General features: G+C 52.0%; 2 protein-coding genes across 5 annotated transcripts in view; both read left to right on the top strand.

Moving 5' to 3' along the window:
* Mapkbp1 (mitogen-activated protein kinase binding protein 1) overlaps positions 1 to 12161 on the top strand; it is a 50313-nt gene extending 38152 nt beyond the window's left edge. For 3 of the 4 annotated variants that reach the window (XM_005064707.4, XM_005064709.4, XM_013121975.3), the window contains 21 exons: positions 314 to 460; positions 677 to 852; positions 1534 to 1625; positions 2199 to 2324; positions 2598 to 2668; positions 2770 to 2891; positions 3320 to 3395; positions 3489 to 3600; positions 3914 to 3977; positions 4184 to 4318; positions 4511 to 4647; positions 4826 to 4881; positions 6069 to 6305; positions 6452 to 6618; positions 6802 to 6947; positions 7047 to 7241; positions 7413 to 7497; positions 7743 to 8029; positions 8270 to 8866; positions 9284 to 9369; positions 9951 to 12161. In XM_005064707.4, coding sequence (XP_005064764.1) covers positions 314 to 460; positions 677 to 852; positions 1534 to 1625; positions 2199 to 2324; positions 2598 to 2668; positions 2770 to 2891; positions 3320 to 3395; positions 3489 to 3600; positions 3914 to 3977; positions 4184 to 4318; positions 4511 to 4647; positions 4826 to 4881; positions 6069 to 6305; positions 6452 to 6618; positions 6802 to 6947; positions 7047 to 7241; positions 7413 to 7497; positions 7743 to 8029; positions 8270 to 8866; positions 9284 to 9369; positions 9951 to 10178 — 3342 coding nt within the window. In that variant the 3' untranslated portion in view covers positions 10179 to 12161. The remainder of the gene's footprint in view (positions 1 to 313; positions 461 to 676; positions 853 to 1533; positions 1626 to 2198; positions 2325 to 2597; positions 2669 to 2769; positions 2892 to 3319; positions 3396 to 3488; positions 3601 to 3913; positions 3978 to 4183; positions 4319 to 4510; positions 4648 to 4825; positions 4882 to 6068; positions 6306 to 6451; positions 6619 to 6801; positions 6948 to 7046; positions 7242 to 7412; positions 7498 to 7742; positions 8030 to 8269; positions 8867 to 9283; positions 9370 to 9950) is intronic. The other variant, XM_040746080.1, reaches the window with a different exon arrangement.
* Positions 12162 to 12243: 82 nt separating this feature from the next.
* On the top strand, positions 12244 to 17651 carry Jmjd7 (jumonji domain containing 7). Its single transcript, XM_005064705.4, has 8 exons — positions 12244 to 12324; positions 15203 to 15356; positions 15434 to 15687; positions 15984 to 16040; positions 16456 to 16551; positions 16748 to 16824; positions 16965 to 17124; positions 17216 to 17651. Exons 1-8 carry the CDS (start codon positions 12261 to 12263, stop codon positions 17302 to 17304), a joined length of 951 nt encoding a protein of 316 aa, XP_005064762.1. The 5' UTR covers positions 12244 to 12260; the 3' UTR covers positions 17305 to 17651.
* The last annotated feature ends 64 nt before the right edge of the window (positions 17652 to 17715 follow it).

The following is a 17715-nucleotide window of genomic DNA, read 5'->3' on the forward strand; positions in this document are numbered from 1 at the left end:
TCAGAGATCTGGGATGAGTTACTAAACTTGGCCAAACCTCAGAATCCTTAGCTGTAAAATGATGTACCCAATTCATGAAATTGTTGTAACAATGAAATGAAATGATGTAATTGAGACATTATGGCATAAAGGGTTCGTGGGCATTTCCTCACTATGTTGTGTGTATAATAGTACTGTCTTGTTTCCTTACCACATGTCAGGCATCTGGTGAAGTCTTAGTACTCTGTCTTGGATTTCATTCCCATTTCCATCTCATTGAATAGCCAAATCTGTCCCCAAATGGAATCCTAACTCTTCCCCTCTGTCTATTTAGGTCTACCCCGAGGTAAAGGACAGCAATCAAGCCTGTCTGCCCCCCAGTTCCTTTATTACCTGCTCCTCAGACAACACCATCCGCCTGTGGAACACAGAGAGCTCTGGGGTACACGGCTCTACCCTGCACCGAAACATCCTCAGCAATGTGAGCCAGAGGCTTGAACCCCACTTCATGCCTACTGTCCCCATGCCTACAGATTGTGACCTTATTTTCAGGAACTGGCTCCCTCACTCTTGATCATTCAGCTTTTATTTGGCTTTGCTCTATGAGCCAAGGGCTGATCTTTTTCCCAGCATCCCTCTGTGCTTGCATCCGTCCTGCTGGACTGCCTTAGCCATCTCTTCTCACCTTTCCCACTAGGATCTTATTAAGATCATCTATGTGGATGGGAACACTCAGGCTCTGTTGGACACTGAGCTACCTGGAGGAGACAAAGCTGATGGGTCCCTGATGGATCCCCGAGTAGGCATCCGTTCTGTGTGTATCAGCCCCAATGGACAACACCTAGCTTCAGGAGACCGCATGGGGACGCTTAGGTAATGTCAGTTCTGGGCTAGGGACTGATTGCCTGCCATGATGGCTGGGGTAGTTGGGTCCTTTAGGAGAGGTTGTCTTCCCCACAAAAAACCAAGAACAAAATATTTATTCACTAAAAGGGAAAGAATGAGCTAATGGTAGGGAGCTCAGGAAAAGCCATCTCAAGAAAGTGGCACAGCCTGAGGAAGCCTATGTTATGGGGTTCTAAGAAGGGCATAGTATTGTTTCCGTAGTGTTCTGGCAAAAACAAAACAAACAAACAAACAAAACCAGTATAACTCAGCTCACTCATGAGAGACTTAAGTGAGGTGCGTACACCAGAGTAACTGTCAGTGTTCTTCAGAAGTGTTAAGGTCATGAAGGGTTAGGAAGGATGGAAAAACTGTCACTAAGAGTGATAAGTAATTGCTATTTGGACTCTATCAGATCCTAGATCAAGTAAGGACATATGGAAAAAATGGTGACATGTGAATATGATATTTAGTTACTAGTAAATGCCCTGTCTCTGATAATGTGCTGTTGTTAATGCATGTTAATTAAGAACTGGCAAGGAAATATGGAACACCTGTACTATTTGAAAATTTCCTTTAAGCTTAGAAGTATTTTTTAAAGGTGGGGAGAGGATGTAACGGGAGGAGGCCGCTCCTCTGCAGCCTTGCAGTGACATCTCATCTTTGTAGGGTTCATGAGCTGCAGTCCCTGAGTGAAATGTTGAAGGTAGAAGCCCATGACTCTGAGATCCTGTGCCTGGAGTACTCTAAGCCAGACACAGGTAAGTCTAGCTCTGGCACAGGGCCCCTCCTGCCATGCCAATACCACTTATAGCTGTCTTGGCTTCTGATAATCTTGAGTCCTGTCATCTTTGGATTATTTGGTCTTAGTAGGATTTTAAGAAGAGGGTGTTTCTTAGTTAGGGTCTCTATCGCTGTGAAGATACAGCATGACCACAGCAACTCTTTTAAAGGAAAACATTTAATTGGGTGGCTTACAGTTCAGAGGTTCACCATTATCATCATGGTGGGACATGGTGGCAGGCAGGCAGGCAGACATGGTGCTGGAGAAGTAGCAACAGGAAGTGGTCTCAGTGTCACGCTGAGTGAAGCTTGAGCAAAGGAGACCTCAAAGCCCAACACCACAGAGACACACCTCCTCCAACAAGGCCACACCCTCCTAATAGTGCCACTCCCTTTGGGAGCCATTTTCTTTCAAACCACCACAGGGTCCCTGTCCATGTTCCATGGTTCATATAGCTTTAGGGATATGAGACTCTATCCCCTTGGGGCTCCTTACTGGATATAGTTGAGAAGCCTGCTCATATAAGCTGATGGTGTTCTTCCAACTCCAGGTTTGAAGCTGCTGGCATCAGCAAGCCGGGACCGTCTGATCCATGTGCTGGATGCTGGGCGGGAGTATAGCCTACAACAGACATTGGATGAGCATTCATCCTCCATCACTGCTGTCAAATTTGCAGGTGGGGACCGGGAATTGAGGATGTACGTCCTTCTTGCTATGCTTCTCTTCTGATAGGGAAGAGACATAAAGCTAAGTGGAGATGACAGGTAGAATACAGACTTTCAGTCTGGAGACTCTTGAGTCAGATAAGTTGGACTGGGGTTGAGGACATCAGTTTGGTGGAATGCATTTCCCTTTAATTGGTTGGTAGAGTAGCTTGATTGGGAGAAATAAGGGAAGGTAGGAGAAAGGCTTCATATGGTGGAAGCAGCCGGGTCCCTGTTCCCCATAGCCAGTGATGGGCAAGTGCGCATGATCAGCTGTGGAGCAGACAAGAGCATTTACTTCCGAACTGCACAGAAGGTAAGGCCATTGGGTGTCCCTGACAGGGCCGGGTGGGAGCGGGGTCTCAGCTACAAGAGGTGAAGGGAGATGAAGCAAGCTCTGACCTGGTGATGCTGCAGTCTGGGGAAGGAGTACAGTTCACACGGACACACCATGTGGTGCGGAAGACAACCCTCTATGACATGGATGTGGAGCCCAGCTGGAAGTACACGGCCATTGGCTGCCAGGACCGGAATATTCGGTGGGTATTTCCTTCACTCATTTTTAATTAATTTATTTTGTGTGTGGTGATGTGCGTGTGCCATGGTAGGCGTGTGGGTGCCAAAGGACTGTTTTCAGGGCTGGTGTCTGTCTCACTGGGACATGGGTTCTGGAGAGCAAGGGTAAGTCATCAGGCCGGCAGCAGCCCACTGCGCCATTTTGCTGGTCTCTACCTCTCAGATTTTGGACCACATTCTTTCATGCAGCTCAGTCCCCACATCATCTGTCTTTTTGTCCAGGGTTTTGAACCTCTTGGAGGCAGCAAAGTACTGTGCCTTACCTGAGAGAGTAGACCTTGGGTGGTGAGAGGGATCTCCCAGGACACATGGGGAGTGAATGCTCATACGTGTACCTCGTGTGCTTTGATCCTCATGCCTACTGTGTGTGACCAAGTGCCTTCCTTTACAGGATCTTTAACATCAGTAGTGGGAAGCAGAAAAAGCTGTTTAAAGGGTCACAGGGCGAGGACGGCACTCTCATTAAGGTGAGGCCCAGTGGGACAACACCGGGGGGTTCAGAGACGGAGTGGTACAAAATGAAGAGGGCGTGGTGCTCCTGCTCTCCACTGTCTTCCCAGGTGCAGACAGACCCCTCGGGGATCTACATTGCCACCAGCTGTTCTGATAAGAATCTCTCCATTTTTGACTTCTCCTCAGGCGAATGCGTGGCCACTATGTTTGGTCACTCAGGTGAGTAGCACCCATCTCCTCGTTCAGAATTCTACTTCGTTCCCTCGTCTGTTGCTGCCCTATGATTCTGCTGTTGTACCCTGAGAGGGATCAGTTGACTAAAGCAAGGGTAGGAAGTCTTGCTGGCAGATGGGCATAGTGTGGTTGGTACGTTTCCCTTCCCCACATTCAAACTGTCAGAGCACAAAGCTCCTAAGCATGGATAGAACCCCACCCTCCCCTCCAGCCAACACCCATCTTCACTGCTAGAACAGGCAGGAATTTGGCTAGACTTTCATGGCAGTTCATAGACCATATTCTTTACTTTTTACAGAGATTGTCACTGGCATGAAATTTAGTAACGATTGCAAACATCTCATCTCTGTGTCAGGGGACAGGTGAGCAGACTCTTCTGTGCCACCCTGCCCCTCCTCTCACTTCCTCTCATGAGGTCTCTAGGAAGTGGGTCTACATAGGGATATTTCTTGGTGGGGCCTGACCTGGCAGTGGAGGGTGGCTTGGATCTCCTTGCCAGTTCCGGGAAGTAGGGCGAATGGTGTTGCTACCTCCAGAGTCCTCACCCAGTGCTCTGGCTCCACCCTAGCTGCATATTTGTCTGGCGCCTGAGCTCTGAGATGACCATCAGCATGAGACAGCGCCTGGCTGAGTTGCGCCAGCGTCAGCGAGGGGGCAAGCAGCAAGGACCAACCTCTCCCCTAAGGACTTCTGGACCCAAGCAGTAAGTGGTCCAGAGACTGGCTGTGCTAATTGTTGTCCACATAGTTTGGTGATCTCCCTGCTCCTCCTCACTTAGAACTTGGCATTCGTCAACTCCTGTGTCTCCCTAGACCTCCCTTCTCATGCACAAGCCCATTATGTTGGCTTCTTCCCTGGTGGATCTCCTCTTCTTACGTTGTTGTCTTGGACTCAGGCACCAGGCCCCAGTGGTACCTCCTCCTGGACCACCTCTTTCATCAGACAGTGACAAGGAGGGGGAAGATGAGGGTACTGAAGAAGAAGAATTGCCAGCACTTCCCATCCTTGGCAAGAGTACCAAGAAAGAGCCAGGTTTGTGCAGTTGGGTGTGAGGCAGACAAGCTGGTGTAGGGTCAGATAAGCCCCATCTGGATCACAGGCTCGGGAAACTGGGCCATCACAGTGATCACCAGGGAAAGGAGATGTTGTGGGCCTCTGTTCCCAGAGGTGGATAGGTCGGAAACACTTCTGACTGCCTATTTCTGTTTAGCCTCTGTCTCTAGTCCAGCCTTGCTCCGAAGCCTGTCCCACTGGGAAATGAGTCGGGTAAGTGGCCATCACTGAAAATTGCCTCCAAGGTTACTGGAAGTGAGGGGGTAGCAGCAGAGTCCTTTGTGCCATGTGAGGCATTAGGGTGTGGTATCTGCCCACACTCTCCAGTCCTGTTTTCAAGGAAGGCCTTATTGAGGTCAGGCAGCTGGTCTGGGATAACGGATGAGGGAGCAGCAGTCTTCCCTTCTTGTATCAGATGACTAGCTACACTGAAGGAGGTGTCTACCTCATCTGCCAGGAGCCTGGGAGAAATCCCATCCAAGAGTAGCTTGGTTTTGTTTTGAGACAGGGTCTCACTCTGTAGCCCTGGCTGGTCTGAAACTCAGGTCCACAGGGCCTTTGCCTGTGAGTGCTGTGATTGAAGGCCTACACCACCACACGCTGCTTAAACAAAACAAAACAATGAACAAAGCAGCATGGGGTGAGGAGTAAAAAGTGGTGTGAGTCACATGGTTAGAAGGAAAGTCTAAGAAAATCAAGGGCCCAGCAAGTAAAAATCTAGGAAAACAGGTTCTGAAGACCCCAGTGAGGAAGTGAGTTCAGAATAGTCGGAGGGAAGGGCTGCAAGGCCCGTTGCTATGACTTTTCAGAGTGGAGGAGAGGGCTAGATACTTTCAGCAAGCCCCAAAGCAGCCCTGCCCTCCCTCACATGTTCCAAGTTTTACTTCGAGTCTAGTACTCTGTTGGTGATGTGGATGCTGGTGCACTCTGGCCACGCCAGGGTCTTGGTCCTTTGTTGTTGGTTTGTCCTTATTGCTGTGAAGGGACTCTGGGTTCTGTGGGGCATCTTCAGAGAATAGGGTTATCTAGAATCCTAGCTCTAGACTATAGAAGATACCAGGTAAAGGCAGAAACTAGAGAGGTTCCTTTTGAGGGGCTAGAGGGCAGCTCAGAACATGTGCTCTAGAGGGCAGCTCAGAACATGTGCTCTAGAGGAGCCTAGCCCGCAGGCCACTTACTGTCCTAGGAGGACTTGGGCTAGTCACTAAAATCCTCTGTGCTTCTGGTTCCCTCTCTTGAAAGACCTGGGATAATGATGCTGCCTTCTCCGTAACATTGTTGTAAAGATAAAATGAGCTCGTACATGGAAGGTGCCGAGCAAGCAAACTATATATACGTACATGTTTGTTTGTTGATTGATAGTGTATTCTAATTATTACTTTTTCACCTACAACCACCAGGCGCAAGAGAACATAGAGTTCCTGGACCCAACTCCTGTAACCAACACAGGACCCAAAAGACGAGGGCGCTGGGCTCAGCCGGGTGTGGAGCTGAGTGTTCGCTCCATGCTGGACTTGAGACAGCTGGAGACCTTGGCTCCGAGCCCCCGAGGTCCCAGCCAGGACTCACTGGCTGTGTGCCCATCTGGCCCTGGGAAGCATGGTCCACAGGCCTCCAAGCTCTCCTGTGCTAGCCAGGTGAGCTTGCCAGAGTCCAGCCTGGCTTCCTGCCACCTCTTCCCAGAGCTGGTGTTCACCAAATCCTTGCCAACTTTTACCTCTTCTCAACACCCTCTTTTCATATCGGCAACCCTCATAAGTGCCCCTTCTTTGTGTGTTTCCAGAATGAAAAGGCTCCTCGGCTTCAGGCTTCCCAACCCTGTTCCTGCCCCCACATTATCCGATTGTTGTCCCAAGAGGAAGGAGTTTTTGCCCAAGATCTGGAGTCTGCACCCACTGAAGATGGTATTGTCTACCCGGAACCCAGTGACAGCCCTACCATGGATACCAGGTAAGGGCTGTGCCGTGGCCAGAGCTCATGGGGCCATGTAGCCCTCAGTCCTTTCCCTCTGAGTTTTCCCAGTTAGGCAATGATTGGCCTTCAGGCCACTCAAGATTTGCTGCCACCTCACTCCTACAGTGGAACTGACCTCTGCTCACTGTTTATTCTTTCCTTTGCGGGCCTTCCTGGCAGTGCGTTCCAGGTGCAGGCTCCAACCAGAGGATCCCTAGGAAGAGTCTACCCAGGCAACAGGGGCTCAGAAAAGCACAGTCCTGACAGCGCGTGCTCTGTAGACTACAGCAGCAGCCGGCTCTCCAGCCCCGAACACCCCAATGAAGGTAAGGCTACAGCATGAGGAAGGGACAATTGGCTGAAACGGGAGGGAGACCTGTGACAGGCAGGCACAGTGTGATGCTTCTCCCCTCCCCCACATCCAGACTCTGAGAGCACAGAGCCCCTAAGTGTGGATGGCATCTCCTCAGACCTTGAAGAGCCAGCTGAGGGTGATGAAGAAGAGGAAGAGGAGGGGGGCACTGGCCTCTGTGGGCTACAAGGAAGCAGCCCTCATACCCCGGATCAGGAGCAGTTTCTGAAACAGCACTTTGAGACGCTGGCCAATGGGGCTGCTCCAGGTGTGGTCAGTGGGCCAGCCTTCAGTCAGTGGAGTCTACCCCCATCCCTTCCATGCCTAGCTGAGAGGGGGGGTCTAGCAGGCAGGGCCTTTGGTTTCTCTGTAGCAGAGGCAAAACCTGGGGCAAGAACTTCACTTGTGATTTAGTTCATGACTTCTGTGCCACTTGCAGGGGGTCCAGCACGGGTCCTGGAAAGGACAGCGTCTCGGAGCATCTCATCCCGATTCCTGCTGCAAGTGCAGACCTCCCCACTCAGGTACACCCCACGGGACTCTGCTGACACGCTGCTCCTGTGCCTGGAACCATGGAGCCTTCTTCCCTCCTCTCCTGAAGAGCACTTTGTACTCCTAGCTTTGGAACAAGCGGCCTCACCCAAACTCTGTCTTGTTTGTGCTCGTCCTCTTCTGGTGCCTCTCTGTCTGTGAGAGCATCTGGACATCTTAGAGGGAGGAAAACACTGAGCCTTCTCTAGACATTTTTCTGAACCTTTTCTCCCTGTAGGGAACCATCTTCGTCCTCCTCAAGCTTGGCCCTGATGTCAAGACCTGACCAGGTGTCACAGATATCTAGTGACCAGCTGAAAGGCAGTGGTGCCACTCCTCCAGGAGCACCCCCAGAAGTGGAACCCTCTTCTGGCAACTCCGGCCCCCAGCAGGTGGCTCCTGTGCTGTTGCCACGACGGCGTAGTAGCAACCGCAACAACAGCTGGGCCCCCAAGAAAATGGCTACCACCCGCCCCTTAGCTCGACTCCAGAAAGCCCAGTCTGTACACAGCCTAGTACCACAGGGTGAGGAACCTGGTGTGCTTAGCTCCAGGGTATGGGAAATGTGGGCGTGTATGTGGACGTGCTGGGGGAAGGTAGGCCTAGTGTGGCCCTGGTGTGTCCCCATGCTTGCCACTGCACGTCCCTTAGTGTCCTGTTTGGGGGAAAGTAGCAACTAGGGATCGAGCCCTAGCGTCTGGCATACCTTCCTCAGGCTGGCATACCAACCTGACCTGCAACTAACTGTCCCTGTCTCCGATGCAGATGAGGTGCCTTCACTGCGTCCACTGCTCTTCCGGGAGGTGGAGACCCAGGGCAGCTTAGGATCCCTGCCACAAGCTGATAGCTGCCCATCTCAGACCCACTCCTACCAGAGCCCCACCACCAGCTCTACGGCCATGCTGGCTCGTAGCATTTCTGTTGGCGAGAACCCGGGCCTGGCAAGTGAAGCTCAGGCCCCTGCACCAGTCCGAATCTCACCACTCAACAAACTAGCTCTGCCTAACCGGGCTCACCTTGTCCTGGACATTCCCAAACCACTGCCTGACCGTCCTGCTTTGGCCACACTCTCACCTGTAACCAAGGGCCGAATCCATAATGAAACAGAACAGTCTGGCTCCCTGGTGAGCCTAGGAAAGGCTCACACTACATTTGAAAGGCAGGCCTGTTCAGAGGAGGGTGCCACTCCTAAACCTAGGACAGAGGGCCAGGGTGACCCTGGCCCCAACCACCCCTGTGCCCAGCAACTGCCGGTCAGCAACATCCTCCAAGACCCCGAGAGCTTTCAGCCCCCATCCCCTGAGAAGACTGCTAATCCCATGGAATGCACCAGGCCAGGGGCAGCCCTGAGCCAGGACTCAGGTGCGCACAGCTGCCCAGCCTCGTCTCTCATGCCATCCTCTTTCCTGTCTCTGTTGGCCACTTTCTGGCTCCATCTCATGTCTGTGTGTCCAGCCTTTGGCATTTTTCGTCCTGTCTGCTCCTGTCTTGGTCCATAAGTCACCCCGATGGTGAGACACTCCTGCCACCTTTCATGATCTTCCTATGACCCACTCAACCCTGTAGTGTATTCTGAATACTGGGCCTGGCTCTGGGGCTAGAGCTAGGGCTGGCTTTTTCCTCTAAGCTTTTCTTGTCTGTGGTGTCAGGAAAGGTGCTGGAAGGGAATGAGACAAGGGGCGGGAACTGTGGGCCGATGGGGCTTGCTGCACTGCTCTGAGGGCCCTGGGTTGGGATGCCTGAAAGAGCAGCTGGGCCTCACTGGTGTTTGTCCTTCAGAACTGGCCTTGAGTCTGCAACAGTGTGAACAGCTTGTGGCAGAGCTCCAGGGGAATGTACGCCAGGCAGTGCAACTCTACCACTTGGTGAGTGTTGGGTAGCAACTGGTAGGAAGACAGCCTGTTCTCAGTGCTACATGCTTGAGTGTCTAGCACAGTAACAGTAAGGGTTCTCCTCCATTCTGGGTGGAGCACTCAAAAATATTCTGAGAATAGTAGAGGAGAAGGTCAGAAGCCAGGCCAAGCCTCAACCACAGGGTCTATTGGTCATTTCTGGCTAAGGATTGGAGCACTCAAGACAGGGTTGTAGCTTAGAATGTCATCTTGTTCAAGAAAATCTCAATCCATGCCTGTTGTCTCAGTGTAATTATTAATAGTATGCTTTTTCATATTCCCAAATGGTTTGGGCTCTTTATATGCAGGAAACAATTTAACAGTGCCCACGCTTGAAAGAGAAAAGTGCAGCCTGTTTGAGTTGTTGGGGAAAGTGATGATGAAGTAGATGGTTTTATTAATCTAGAGAGACCTTCATCTGGGTCACCCATCAGAGTGACTCTGATCGTACTGGTGGTGCGTGTCCCTTCTGGACAGGCTAGGCCCAGGTGGAGCCCCCTTTTCTATATCATTCTCTACTGAACCTCACCTCACTTGCAGTATTCTTGTTGCAGGTAACCAGCTGTAAGACACCTTCAGCAGAGCACAGCCACATCACCAGTCTCCTGAGAGACACCTTCTCTTCAGTGCGGCAGGAACTAGAGGCCCTGACTGGGGCTGTGCTGTCCAGCCCGGGCGGCAGCCCTGGGGCTGTGGGGGCTGAGCAAACTCAAGCCCTGTTGGAGCAGTACTCAGAGCTATTGCTTCGAGCCGTGGAGCGGCGTATGGAGCGCAGACTCTGAGTTCCAGAAGCCTGTCCAAGAGAAATGCTCCCCATTGAAACTGTAGCCCTTCTTCCGCTCACCAGAACCTGTGAGAACGTCTGGAGTGGATAGCAGGGGTCAGTGCTCAGAGGCAAAGCAGCTTTCCCAGCTGCTGCTCAGGGGCCCCTGTATTTATTAATTTATTTCCATGACTGTTGCCTCACTTCCTTGGGACTCCTGCCTCGAAAGCCCCTGCAGGCTCCTAGCAGGTCTTGAGTCTATGTCATCTTGGTGCTGTGAGGGGTAGGAGGGCAGCCTGCCTCATCTGGGGACACTGGGAAGGGCTGGCCTTCTTTTCTTAGAAGCCATTTGAATTTACTTCAGGGATCAGCTCCCTGGGGTGGAGCATACACAGGGTACTCCCTGGGGTGGAGCATACACAGGGCTCTCTGGGGGAGAGGGGAGAGGAGATGTGGCACTTAGTGCCCTGAAGCCAGCTGTGACCCTCACCTCTGCTCTCACACCAGCTGCGCTCTCCTGGCTGCCAGAGCAGGGGTGGTTTTCCTCCATTCCTGGCAGTTGAGAAAGGTAGAGCTGCCTGGCCCTCCAGGGGATCCCCAGCCCTTAGAAGACCTGAGTTGGTATCAGGACCTGAGCCCCACATTCCACTCCCATTCTCCCTGCAAGAGAGCCCCTGCATTTCCTACCCCATCCCTTTTTGTTTCCTTGTGGAGCCAGTTGTGGGATTTTGCTGCAGGACAGTAAAGCCCTCTGCTGAGCAAGCACAAAGCCTGCCTAGTTTCCTCAGCCCTTTGGGCTTCCTCATTCTCTAACCCTGGTCCCTAGAGGACTACTGAAGCCCCAGGGACCACTTTCTCCCTACATCCTGGGCAACGCGCAATCAGAAACCTGTATTGGGAGTTCCCTCATGGTTTACAGGGCACTAGCCCACCTTCCTAGGACTTTGGCTACACACACACACACACACACACACACACACACACACACACACACACACACACGAATACACAGTTGAGTGTTCGTTGTTCCAATACTTGCCTGGCTGGTAGGTACCTGGTTTCATCACATTTGGCCTCAGCTTCACTAGCCTGGCTTAGTTAGAACTCTTATCCAGAAACATGAAAAGGAGTACACTACAATCCCGGATCCTGGTGTCAGGAGTCAGGCTGACAGGAGATGGCTATGAGCACCTGGCTCACAAAGGAGGCTCTTTTTCAAAGGCAGTGCTGAGTGCTTAGAGATCCTGGATACTGGAGATTGTGGAGTGGAGGCTCTGGACAAGAGACATGCTGGGAAGGTGACAGGGGGACTGGTAGGTGGCAGAGGTAGGGGGACAGAATTAAGGTAACTTGTAGAGGGTAAAGAGAGGCTATAGGCAGGCTGTAAGTAGTGAGGTGGTTGCAGAATTGGAGTGTGTGTGTCTCTGGGCCCTCCTCCCTCTGCATTAGGTAAGGCAGAATGACATTTCACAGGGTTTAGATGACAAAACCCTGCTGATGCACCTTCCAAGCTCTGGAGGCAGAGGCTAGAAACAGTATTAATGGGTGCTTAGCTTTGGCGGTTCATCCTGAGTGCCCTAAGTACACTCAAACCGTGTATTCCCATTTTTACTACCGGCCTGACCAAACTCCTGGTCCAGAGAACAGTAGCGGCTGGGGGCGGATCCTTGGGCAGGCAGAGGGCTGCCCTGACCAATACCAGGTTCTTAGAGGGCCTTAGCCAGCCTGCTCTTCTCGAGGGAGCCGGTCTTTCCCTGCGCTCTCCCCTGCATGGATGGGGTCTTGTGGCCAGTGGTGCTTAGTTCCCCTTGCATGTCTGAGGTCACTGGCCACTGCTGCCCACGTCCAGATTTGTCCCATCCCAGTTTTAAAAAGCCCCTTATTTATAACTTTTATACTGTGGCGCCTGTCTCCTCCCCGGCTGTACGGGGTGAGGCTGTTTTAACGTCTCGTTTGTACCGACGTATGAAACTGTCAATAAACACAATCATTTGTTAACTGACTCCGAAGAAGGCGCCCTGAGGGGCGGGGCGAGGGCGGAAATGGGCGGGGCTGGGAGTCGAGGGCGGAAATAGGGGCGTGTTCTCTTCCCGCGGGCGTCATGGCGGAGGCGGCCCTGGATACTGTGCGTAATGTGTTACAGGAGTTCCCGGCGGCGGCTCGCGGTGAGTGGAGCTCGCGTGGAGAGAGCCTGGGGTCGTGTGTTCATGAGTGGCCTACTGGTGGCCTCACATTTTCGTATGTCACCCTTCTCTTGTTGGCGGGCGTGTGCACAGCTGATGGTCGCACGTCCTGGTGCCTTAGTGGGGTGCAGTTGTGGTTTTGGTCCAGGCCCTGCGCTGCTCCGGCGGTATTCGTACTGCCATTCTCAAAGCCAGCGGGTGCTGAGTCCCTGTGCTCTGCATTGCTGCGTTTTCGGTACAGAAGACTCTTGAACCTCAAGTATCTCGGATCCTGGCGGGTTCTGTGGAGAGAAGCAGTCGACTGTTCACTCAAAGCGGCCTCCAAGCTTTGAGGGTCGTGGAGACCACCCAAGCAATATGGGCTGCTCCACTACGAGGTGTTGGGTGCTTTGCTCCTCACTACCTCATTCTTTCCCCCTTCTTACTACGTCACGTGTTACTGAACAGCAGGGCAGACGCCTCTTTATGCATTGTAAATAAAGTGAGCTTCACTCCGTTTTATTGTTCCTGCTAAACACTTCGCCGCACTGTGTCTTTAGAGGGCATTCCCGGGGCCTTGGCCTCACATTTTCACTCCTGTGAACCTGGCACCCATTATTGATAACCTCTTGTTTTAAATAATTCTGCAAATACTTGACTGTTCATTTAACAAAATTAAGGATCTCTATGTGCCAGAATGTGTGTGTTTAGTGTGTTTAACTTTGGCAACAAATCCCTTTATCTGCTGAGCCATCTCACCAGCCCGAGGAGGGAGGGCTGAGTGGATAACGTGCTTTTAAGCACGTGATGACCTGAGTTCAGATCCCCGGCTCCTGATGGTGATGTCTGATGTGATTCCAGAGCTGGGGGTCAGAGACTGGAGGATCCAGTAGCAACTGCTGAGCTCCAGGTAGACACCTGTTGTTTAATTTAGTACTTAATTTTTCATGTAATTCTTCCTTGAAAAAATAAACGCCAGGTGGTGGCAGTGCATGCCTTAATCCCAGCACTTGGGAGGCAGAGGCAGGTGAACCACTGAGTTCCAGGCCATCTTGGTCTACAAAGGAGTTCCAGGACAGACAGGGTTACATAGAGAAACCCTGTTTCAAAAAAAAAAAAAAAAAAGGCATCTACACATTTTTAAACTTCAGGGTAGAGTAGCACAGCTGTAGTGATTTCCTAGCATGTAGGAGACCATGGGTTCAATCCTGAGCACTGCAAAAACAGATCCCAAAGAGCAAGTTATTTGTGTTGAGCCCCAGGTGCTTTCTAAGATCATTGCTTTGTGGGGTGACTGTTCCTCCCCCCTGGTGATTCTTATCCCTATTTGGGGCAGCAAGTATATGACTAGCTGTTTTTGAAGTTTTCTTGGCCCGACCAATGTCTTCCCATGTGGTTCCAATGTCCAGTTTAAAGGTACTCACTTCTGAGCGATTGCAAGGGAGGGTAGTCAGATGGAGATGTAACAATGTGTGCGCATGACCTTGGGGTAAAATGAATGTCATAGACATCTAGCAAGGGTTGTAGGAAATGCTGATTGGCACCAAAGCATTTGGTCAGACATTAAGCTGAAAGCTCTTCAAAGCCAAGAGAGTGAGCAGGAACGAAGCCCAGCCAGAGGAGAAGGCATGAGGTCAGGGGCAGGCATGAGCAAATCAGACTAGAAAAAAAAAAAAGGGCTGGGCTCAGTGGTGGAGCAGCTTGAATGTATGCCAGGGTGGACTGAATCCTGCCAGGGGTAGCAGTGAGCCAGCCATCAAATGTGTGTAACAAAGATGAGATTGCATTTCAGATAGATGATTGGTGTTCTTGGAAGGAGTGGGATTCCACCAGAAAGACCAGTTTGTTCACTGCAGCAACCAGCCAGCCAGCCAGAGTGTGGGACACGTCCCTTTGACTTTGTATTTGCTGAGCATCTACTGTGTTAAGGTGCTAGGGTGTACCAGGAAACGTGGCCATCATTCAAGCCATTGTGATGGTGTTTCTAGTCTGCAGAAAGAGACAATAAATAAATGGATAGGTCAGGTAATGATAAATCTGTGGAGAAAAATAAATAGGCAGAGATAAGGATTGTTTCTAACAAGTGACAGTTTAAGAGGGGTGGTCAGGGAAGGAGGCCTGTCCGTGTGACGTTGGACCCAAAGCAGCAGAGGGAAGGAAATGGTGGTTTGAGAGAAAAAAGGGCAGAATCAATAGACTTAGATATCCGGGCCATGGGCAGGATGGGGTAGGGTAAATCAAAAGGGAGTTCAGAGCCAGGCATGGTGTCACATATGCAGGATAGCCTTGAACTTGTAACTGAGGGTGGCTTTGAACTGATATTCCTGCTGCCACCTCCCAGGTGCTGGGTTTACACATGTGAGCCACCATACCCATTTAAAGGTGACACAGAGCCACTTAAATGTCTCTGTAGGTGGTACAGTGCCCAAGTGTTGGCCCAAGATGGCTAAGGGTACTGCTGCTGTTCATGAGACCCAGGTTCAGCCCCTACCTGTCCTCTGTTGTCATTGGGCCGTTATCTCCCTGGGTGGATAGGCCTCAACTGCTTGAGATGATAGTATCATCCTCCGATGTCCACACTGGCCAGGCCCACTGCTGGGCCCATTATAGATATGCAGTGAATATCACCATTGGAAGGGGCTCCCAGAGCCAGGCCCCATCCCAGTTAGCCTGTGGCTGCCTGCTCAGTGACTCCCTTTCCTAATGGATGCTGCTGAGCGATTGCTTTGTCAGGGTAAAGAAGCGAGGGTTCATCTCTGCAGGCTTCCTCTGTCAGCAGTAGCCTTGCCTAGGATGTCCATATAGAGGATTTCTTGTGCAGACAGTATGACACAAGTTGAGTAACACTGATTTCAGATCCCCTTCCCCGTTTTTTCTTCAGACCTCTGTGTACCTCGTGCTGTGCCCTACCTGGATGAGCCCCCAAGTCCACTCTGCTTCTACCGGGATTGGGTGTGTCCCAATAGGCCCTGCATTATTCGCAATGCCCTGCAGCACTGGCCAGCCCTCCAGAAGTGGTCCCTCTCCTACTTAAGGTAAGATTTTCTTTGTGGGATGGGGTAGACCAGTGACCATTAGAGGCAGGCTACAAACCAAGTATCCGTGCCTTCAGAGCCACAGTGGGCTCCACAGAGGTGAGTGTGGCTGTGACCCCAGATGGTTACGCGGATGCTGTGCGAGGGGACCGATTTGTGATGCCTGCTGAACATCGTCTGCCCATGAGCCATGTGCTGGATGTGTTGGAGGGTCGGGCCCAGCACCCAGGAGTCCTCTATGTGCAGAAACAGTGCTCCAATCTGCCCACTGAGCTGCCTCAGCTTCTGTCAGACATGGAGTCCCATGTACCCTGGGCCTCTGAGTCACTGGGTAAGTGGAGGAGGGAAGAGGCAGGGCGTGGGGATGAAGTGAGGGGAAGGGTTCAGCTCGCTTGTTCACTCTGTCTTTGGTGTTGGTTCCTTGGGCTCAGGTGCCACCTGCCTGCCCGCCCCATGATTGGACATGAAAGCAGAAACCCTGAAAGGGCTGCTGTCCCTTCTGCCCCAGGGGTCACACTCCCAGTGTCACCTTCTCCTAGATTCCTTGACCTTCCTTTGCCCCCACTCAGATTTCCGAATAACTGCCCTGTGATCGTCAGCCTGATACTAGCTCACTCTGTCCCACAGGAAAGATGCCTGATGCTGTGAACTTCTGGCTGGGGGAGGCAGCTGCAGTGACATCCTGTAGGTGTGGGGACTCCTGAAGAGGGGAGGGAGCTGCTGGGGCAGAGGGAAGAAAGGTGGGCCCAGGTTACTTTTGATATTTTGGGACTAGGCCACCACAAAGGGTCTCTCCTGATAGCAGGGGCATTAGGGACAGGGTACACCACACCCTCTAGGTTACGAGACGCCTCTTCAAAAGCCAGATAGTTAGGAGAGCAGGGCTCAGGAAGTAGAGCCTGTTGATTCTGCTTCCCCTCCTAATGAAGGGGAACCCACATCCAGTATCTGTGATGCTTGCTGGAGTCCTCAGAGTCTCCCCGATTCTGCTGATCCTGTATGGGTTCTCCTTTCTCTGTAGGCTCTGTTGAGGGGTGGTGGGGCTGAGGGCAGACTGGGCTGCTCTCCTCTCATCTCCAGGTCTTCTGTGTGTTGGCAGTGCACAAGGACCACTATGAGAATCTGTACTGTGTGGTCTCTGGCGAGAAACACTTCTTGTTACATCCACCCAGTGACCGGCCCTTCATCCCCTATGGTAGGTAACATGACCTAAAAGGAGCTGGTAGCCAGTGGTGGAGGGCGGGCAGCAAGAGGGCAGGCTGGGTGCCCAGGCCTGAGGTACAGCCTCAGGGCCCCCACCCTCCGGTCTCTGTCTGCGGGGAACACTGGCTGGCTGTGGTGGGAGGGTCTGGCAGGCTGTTGGTCATTCATCTGCCTGACCTCGCCTTCAGGTTTGTACACACCGGCGACCTACCAGCTGACCGAAGAGGGCACTTTTAGGATGGTAGATGAGGAGGCCATGGAGAAGGTGCTGTTCTGTTCTTGGCTCTGGGGAAGGGGTAGGCTCCCAGGTTCTGGGGAGGTGATACCTCCCGCTGAAAACCCCAAGTCTGTGGCTCTTCAAGGCTGGGAGGAAAGGGGACAGAGCTAGAGATCTTGTGTCTCTAGGTGCCCTGGATTCCACTGGACCCCCTGGCTCCAGACCTGGTCTGCTACCCCAGTTACAGCCAGGCACGGGCCCTTCACTGCACAGTTCGGGCAGGCGAACTGTTGTACCTACCAGCTATGTGGTTCCACCATGTCCAGCAGTCCCACGGCTGCATTGCTGGTAAGGAGCACCCAGGGCCCAACAAGGTATGGGTGGGGATGATTCTTGCTTAAAGGCTGGGCCCTTACATCCAGGTTCATCTTCTCCACAGTGAATTTCTGGTATGACATGGAGTATGACCTCAAGTACAGTTACTTCCAGCTACTGGACTCCCTCACTAGAACCACAGGCCTTGACTGATGGGACCCTCACAGACACTGCAAGCTGATGTGTGGGGGGTTGATTCTAGCTGTTGCCTGGGTTCCTGTGTGGGTTGAGATCAGCCTTGAAGAAATTTGGAATATAGTTGGAGGACCAGGAGATGCCAGACAGGTCTGGGTGAGGGTGTCCAGGAAGTTGCCACACAGGTGACAAGGAAACATGGATCAGGCACAGCAGTGCTTCTCACCAGTGCTATGACCTTGGGTGAGTCACTGCATGTTGGCATCAGTCATTTGGCTGTAAAGTGGAGATAATGATGGCTCTAGCTCCCAGGGCTGTTGTGGGATAGACATGGACCAACATAAATAAAAGGTGGCGTTGATAAATTTGTTCTCATATTCCCCATCACAGTTGCCCCCCATGGCCTGCTGAGGGCTTAAATGTTCAGGT

Source organism: Mesocricetus auratus, unplaced genomic scaffold (assembly GCF_017639785.1).
Source record: "Mesocricetus auratus isolate SY011 unplaced genomic scaffold, BCM_Maur_2.0 Super-Scaffold_100004, whole genome shotgun sequence".
NCBI lineage: Eukaryota > Metazoa > Chordata > Mammalia > Rodentia > Cricetidae > Mesocricetus > Mesocricetus auratus.

Excerpts from the sequence above, each read along its gene's own strand:
- Jmjd7 (XM_005064705.4), top strand. The coding sequence starts at position 12,261 with ATGGCGGAGGCGGCCCTGGATACTGTGCGTAATGTGTTACAGGAGTTC. Across the intron at positions 15,688-15,983 it reads CTGGGCCTCTGAGTCACTGG|GAAAGATGCCTGATGCTGTG; the intron begins GTAAGTGGAGGA and ends TCTGTCCCACAG. Across the intron at positions 16,041-16,455 it reads GGCAGCTGCAGTGACATCCT|TGCACAAGGACCACTATGAG; the intron begins GTAGGTGTGGGG and ends GTGTGTTGGCAG.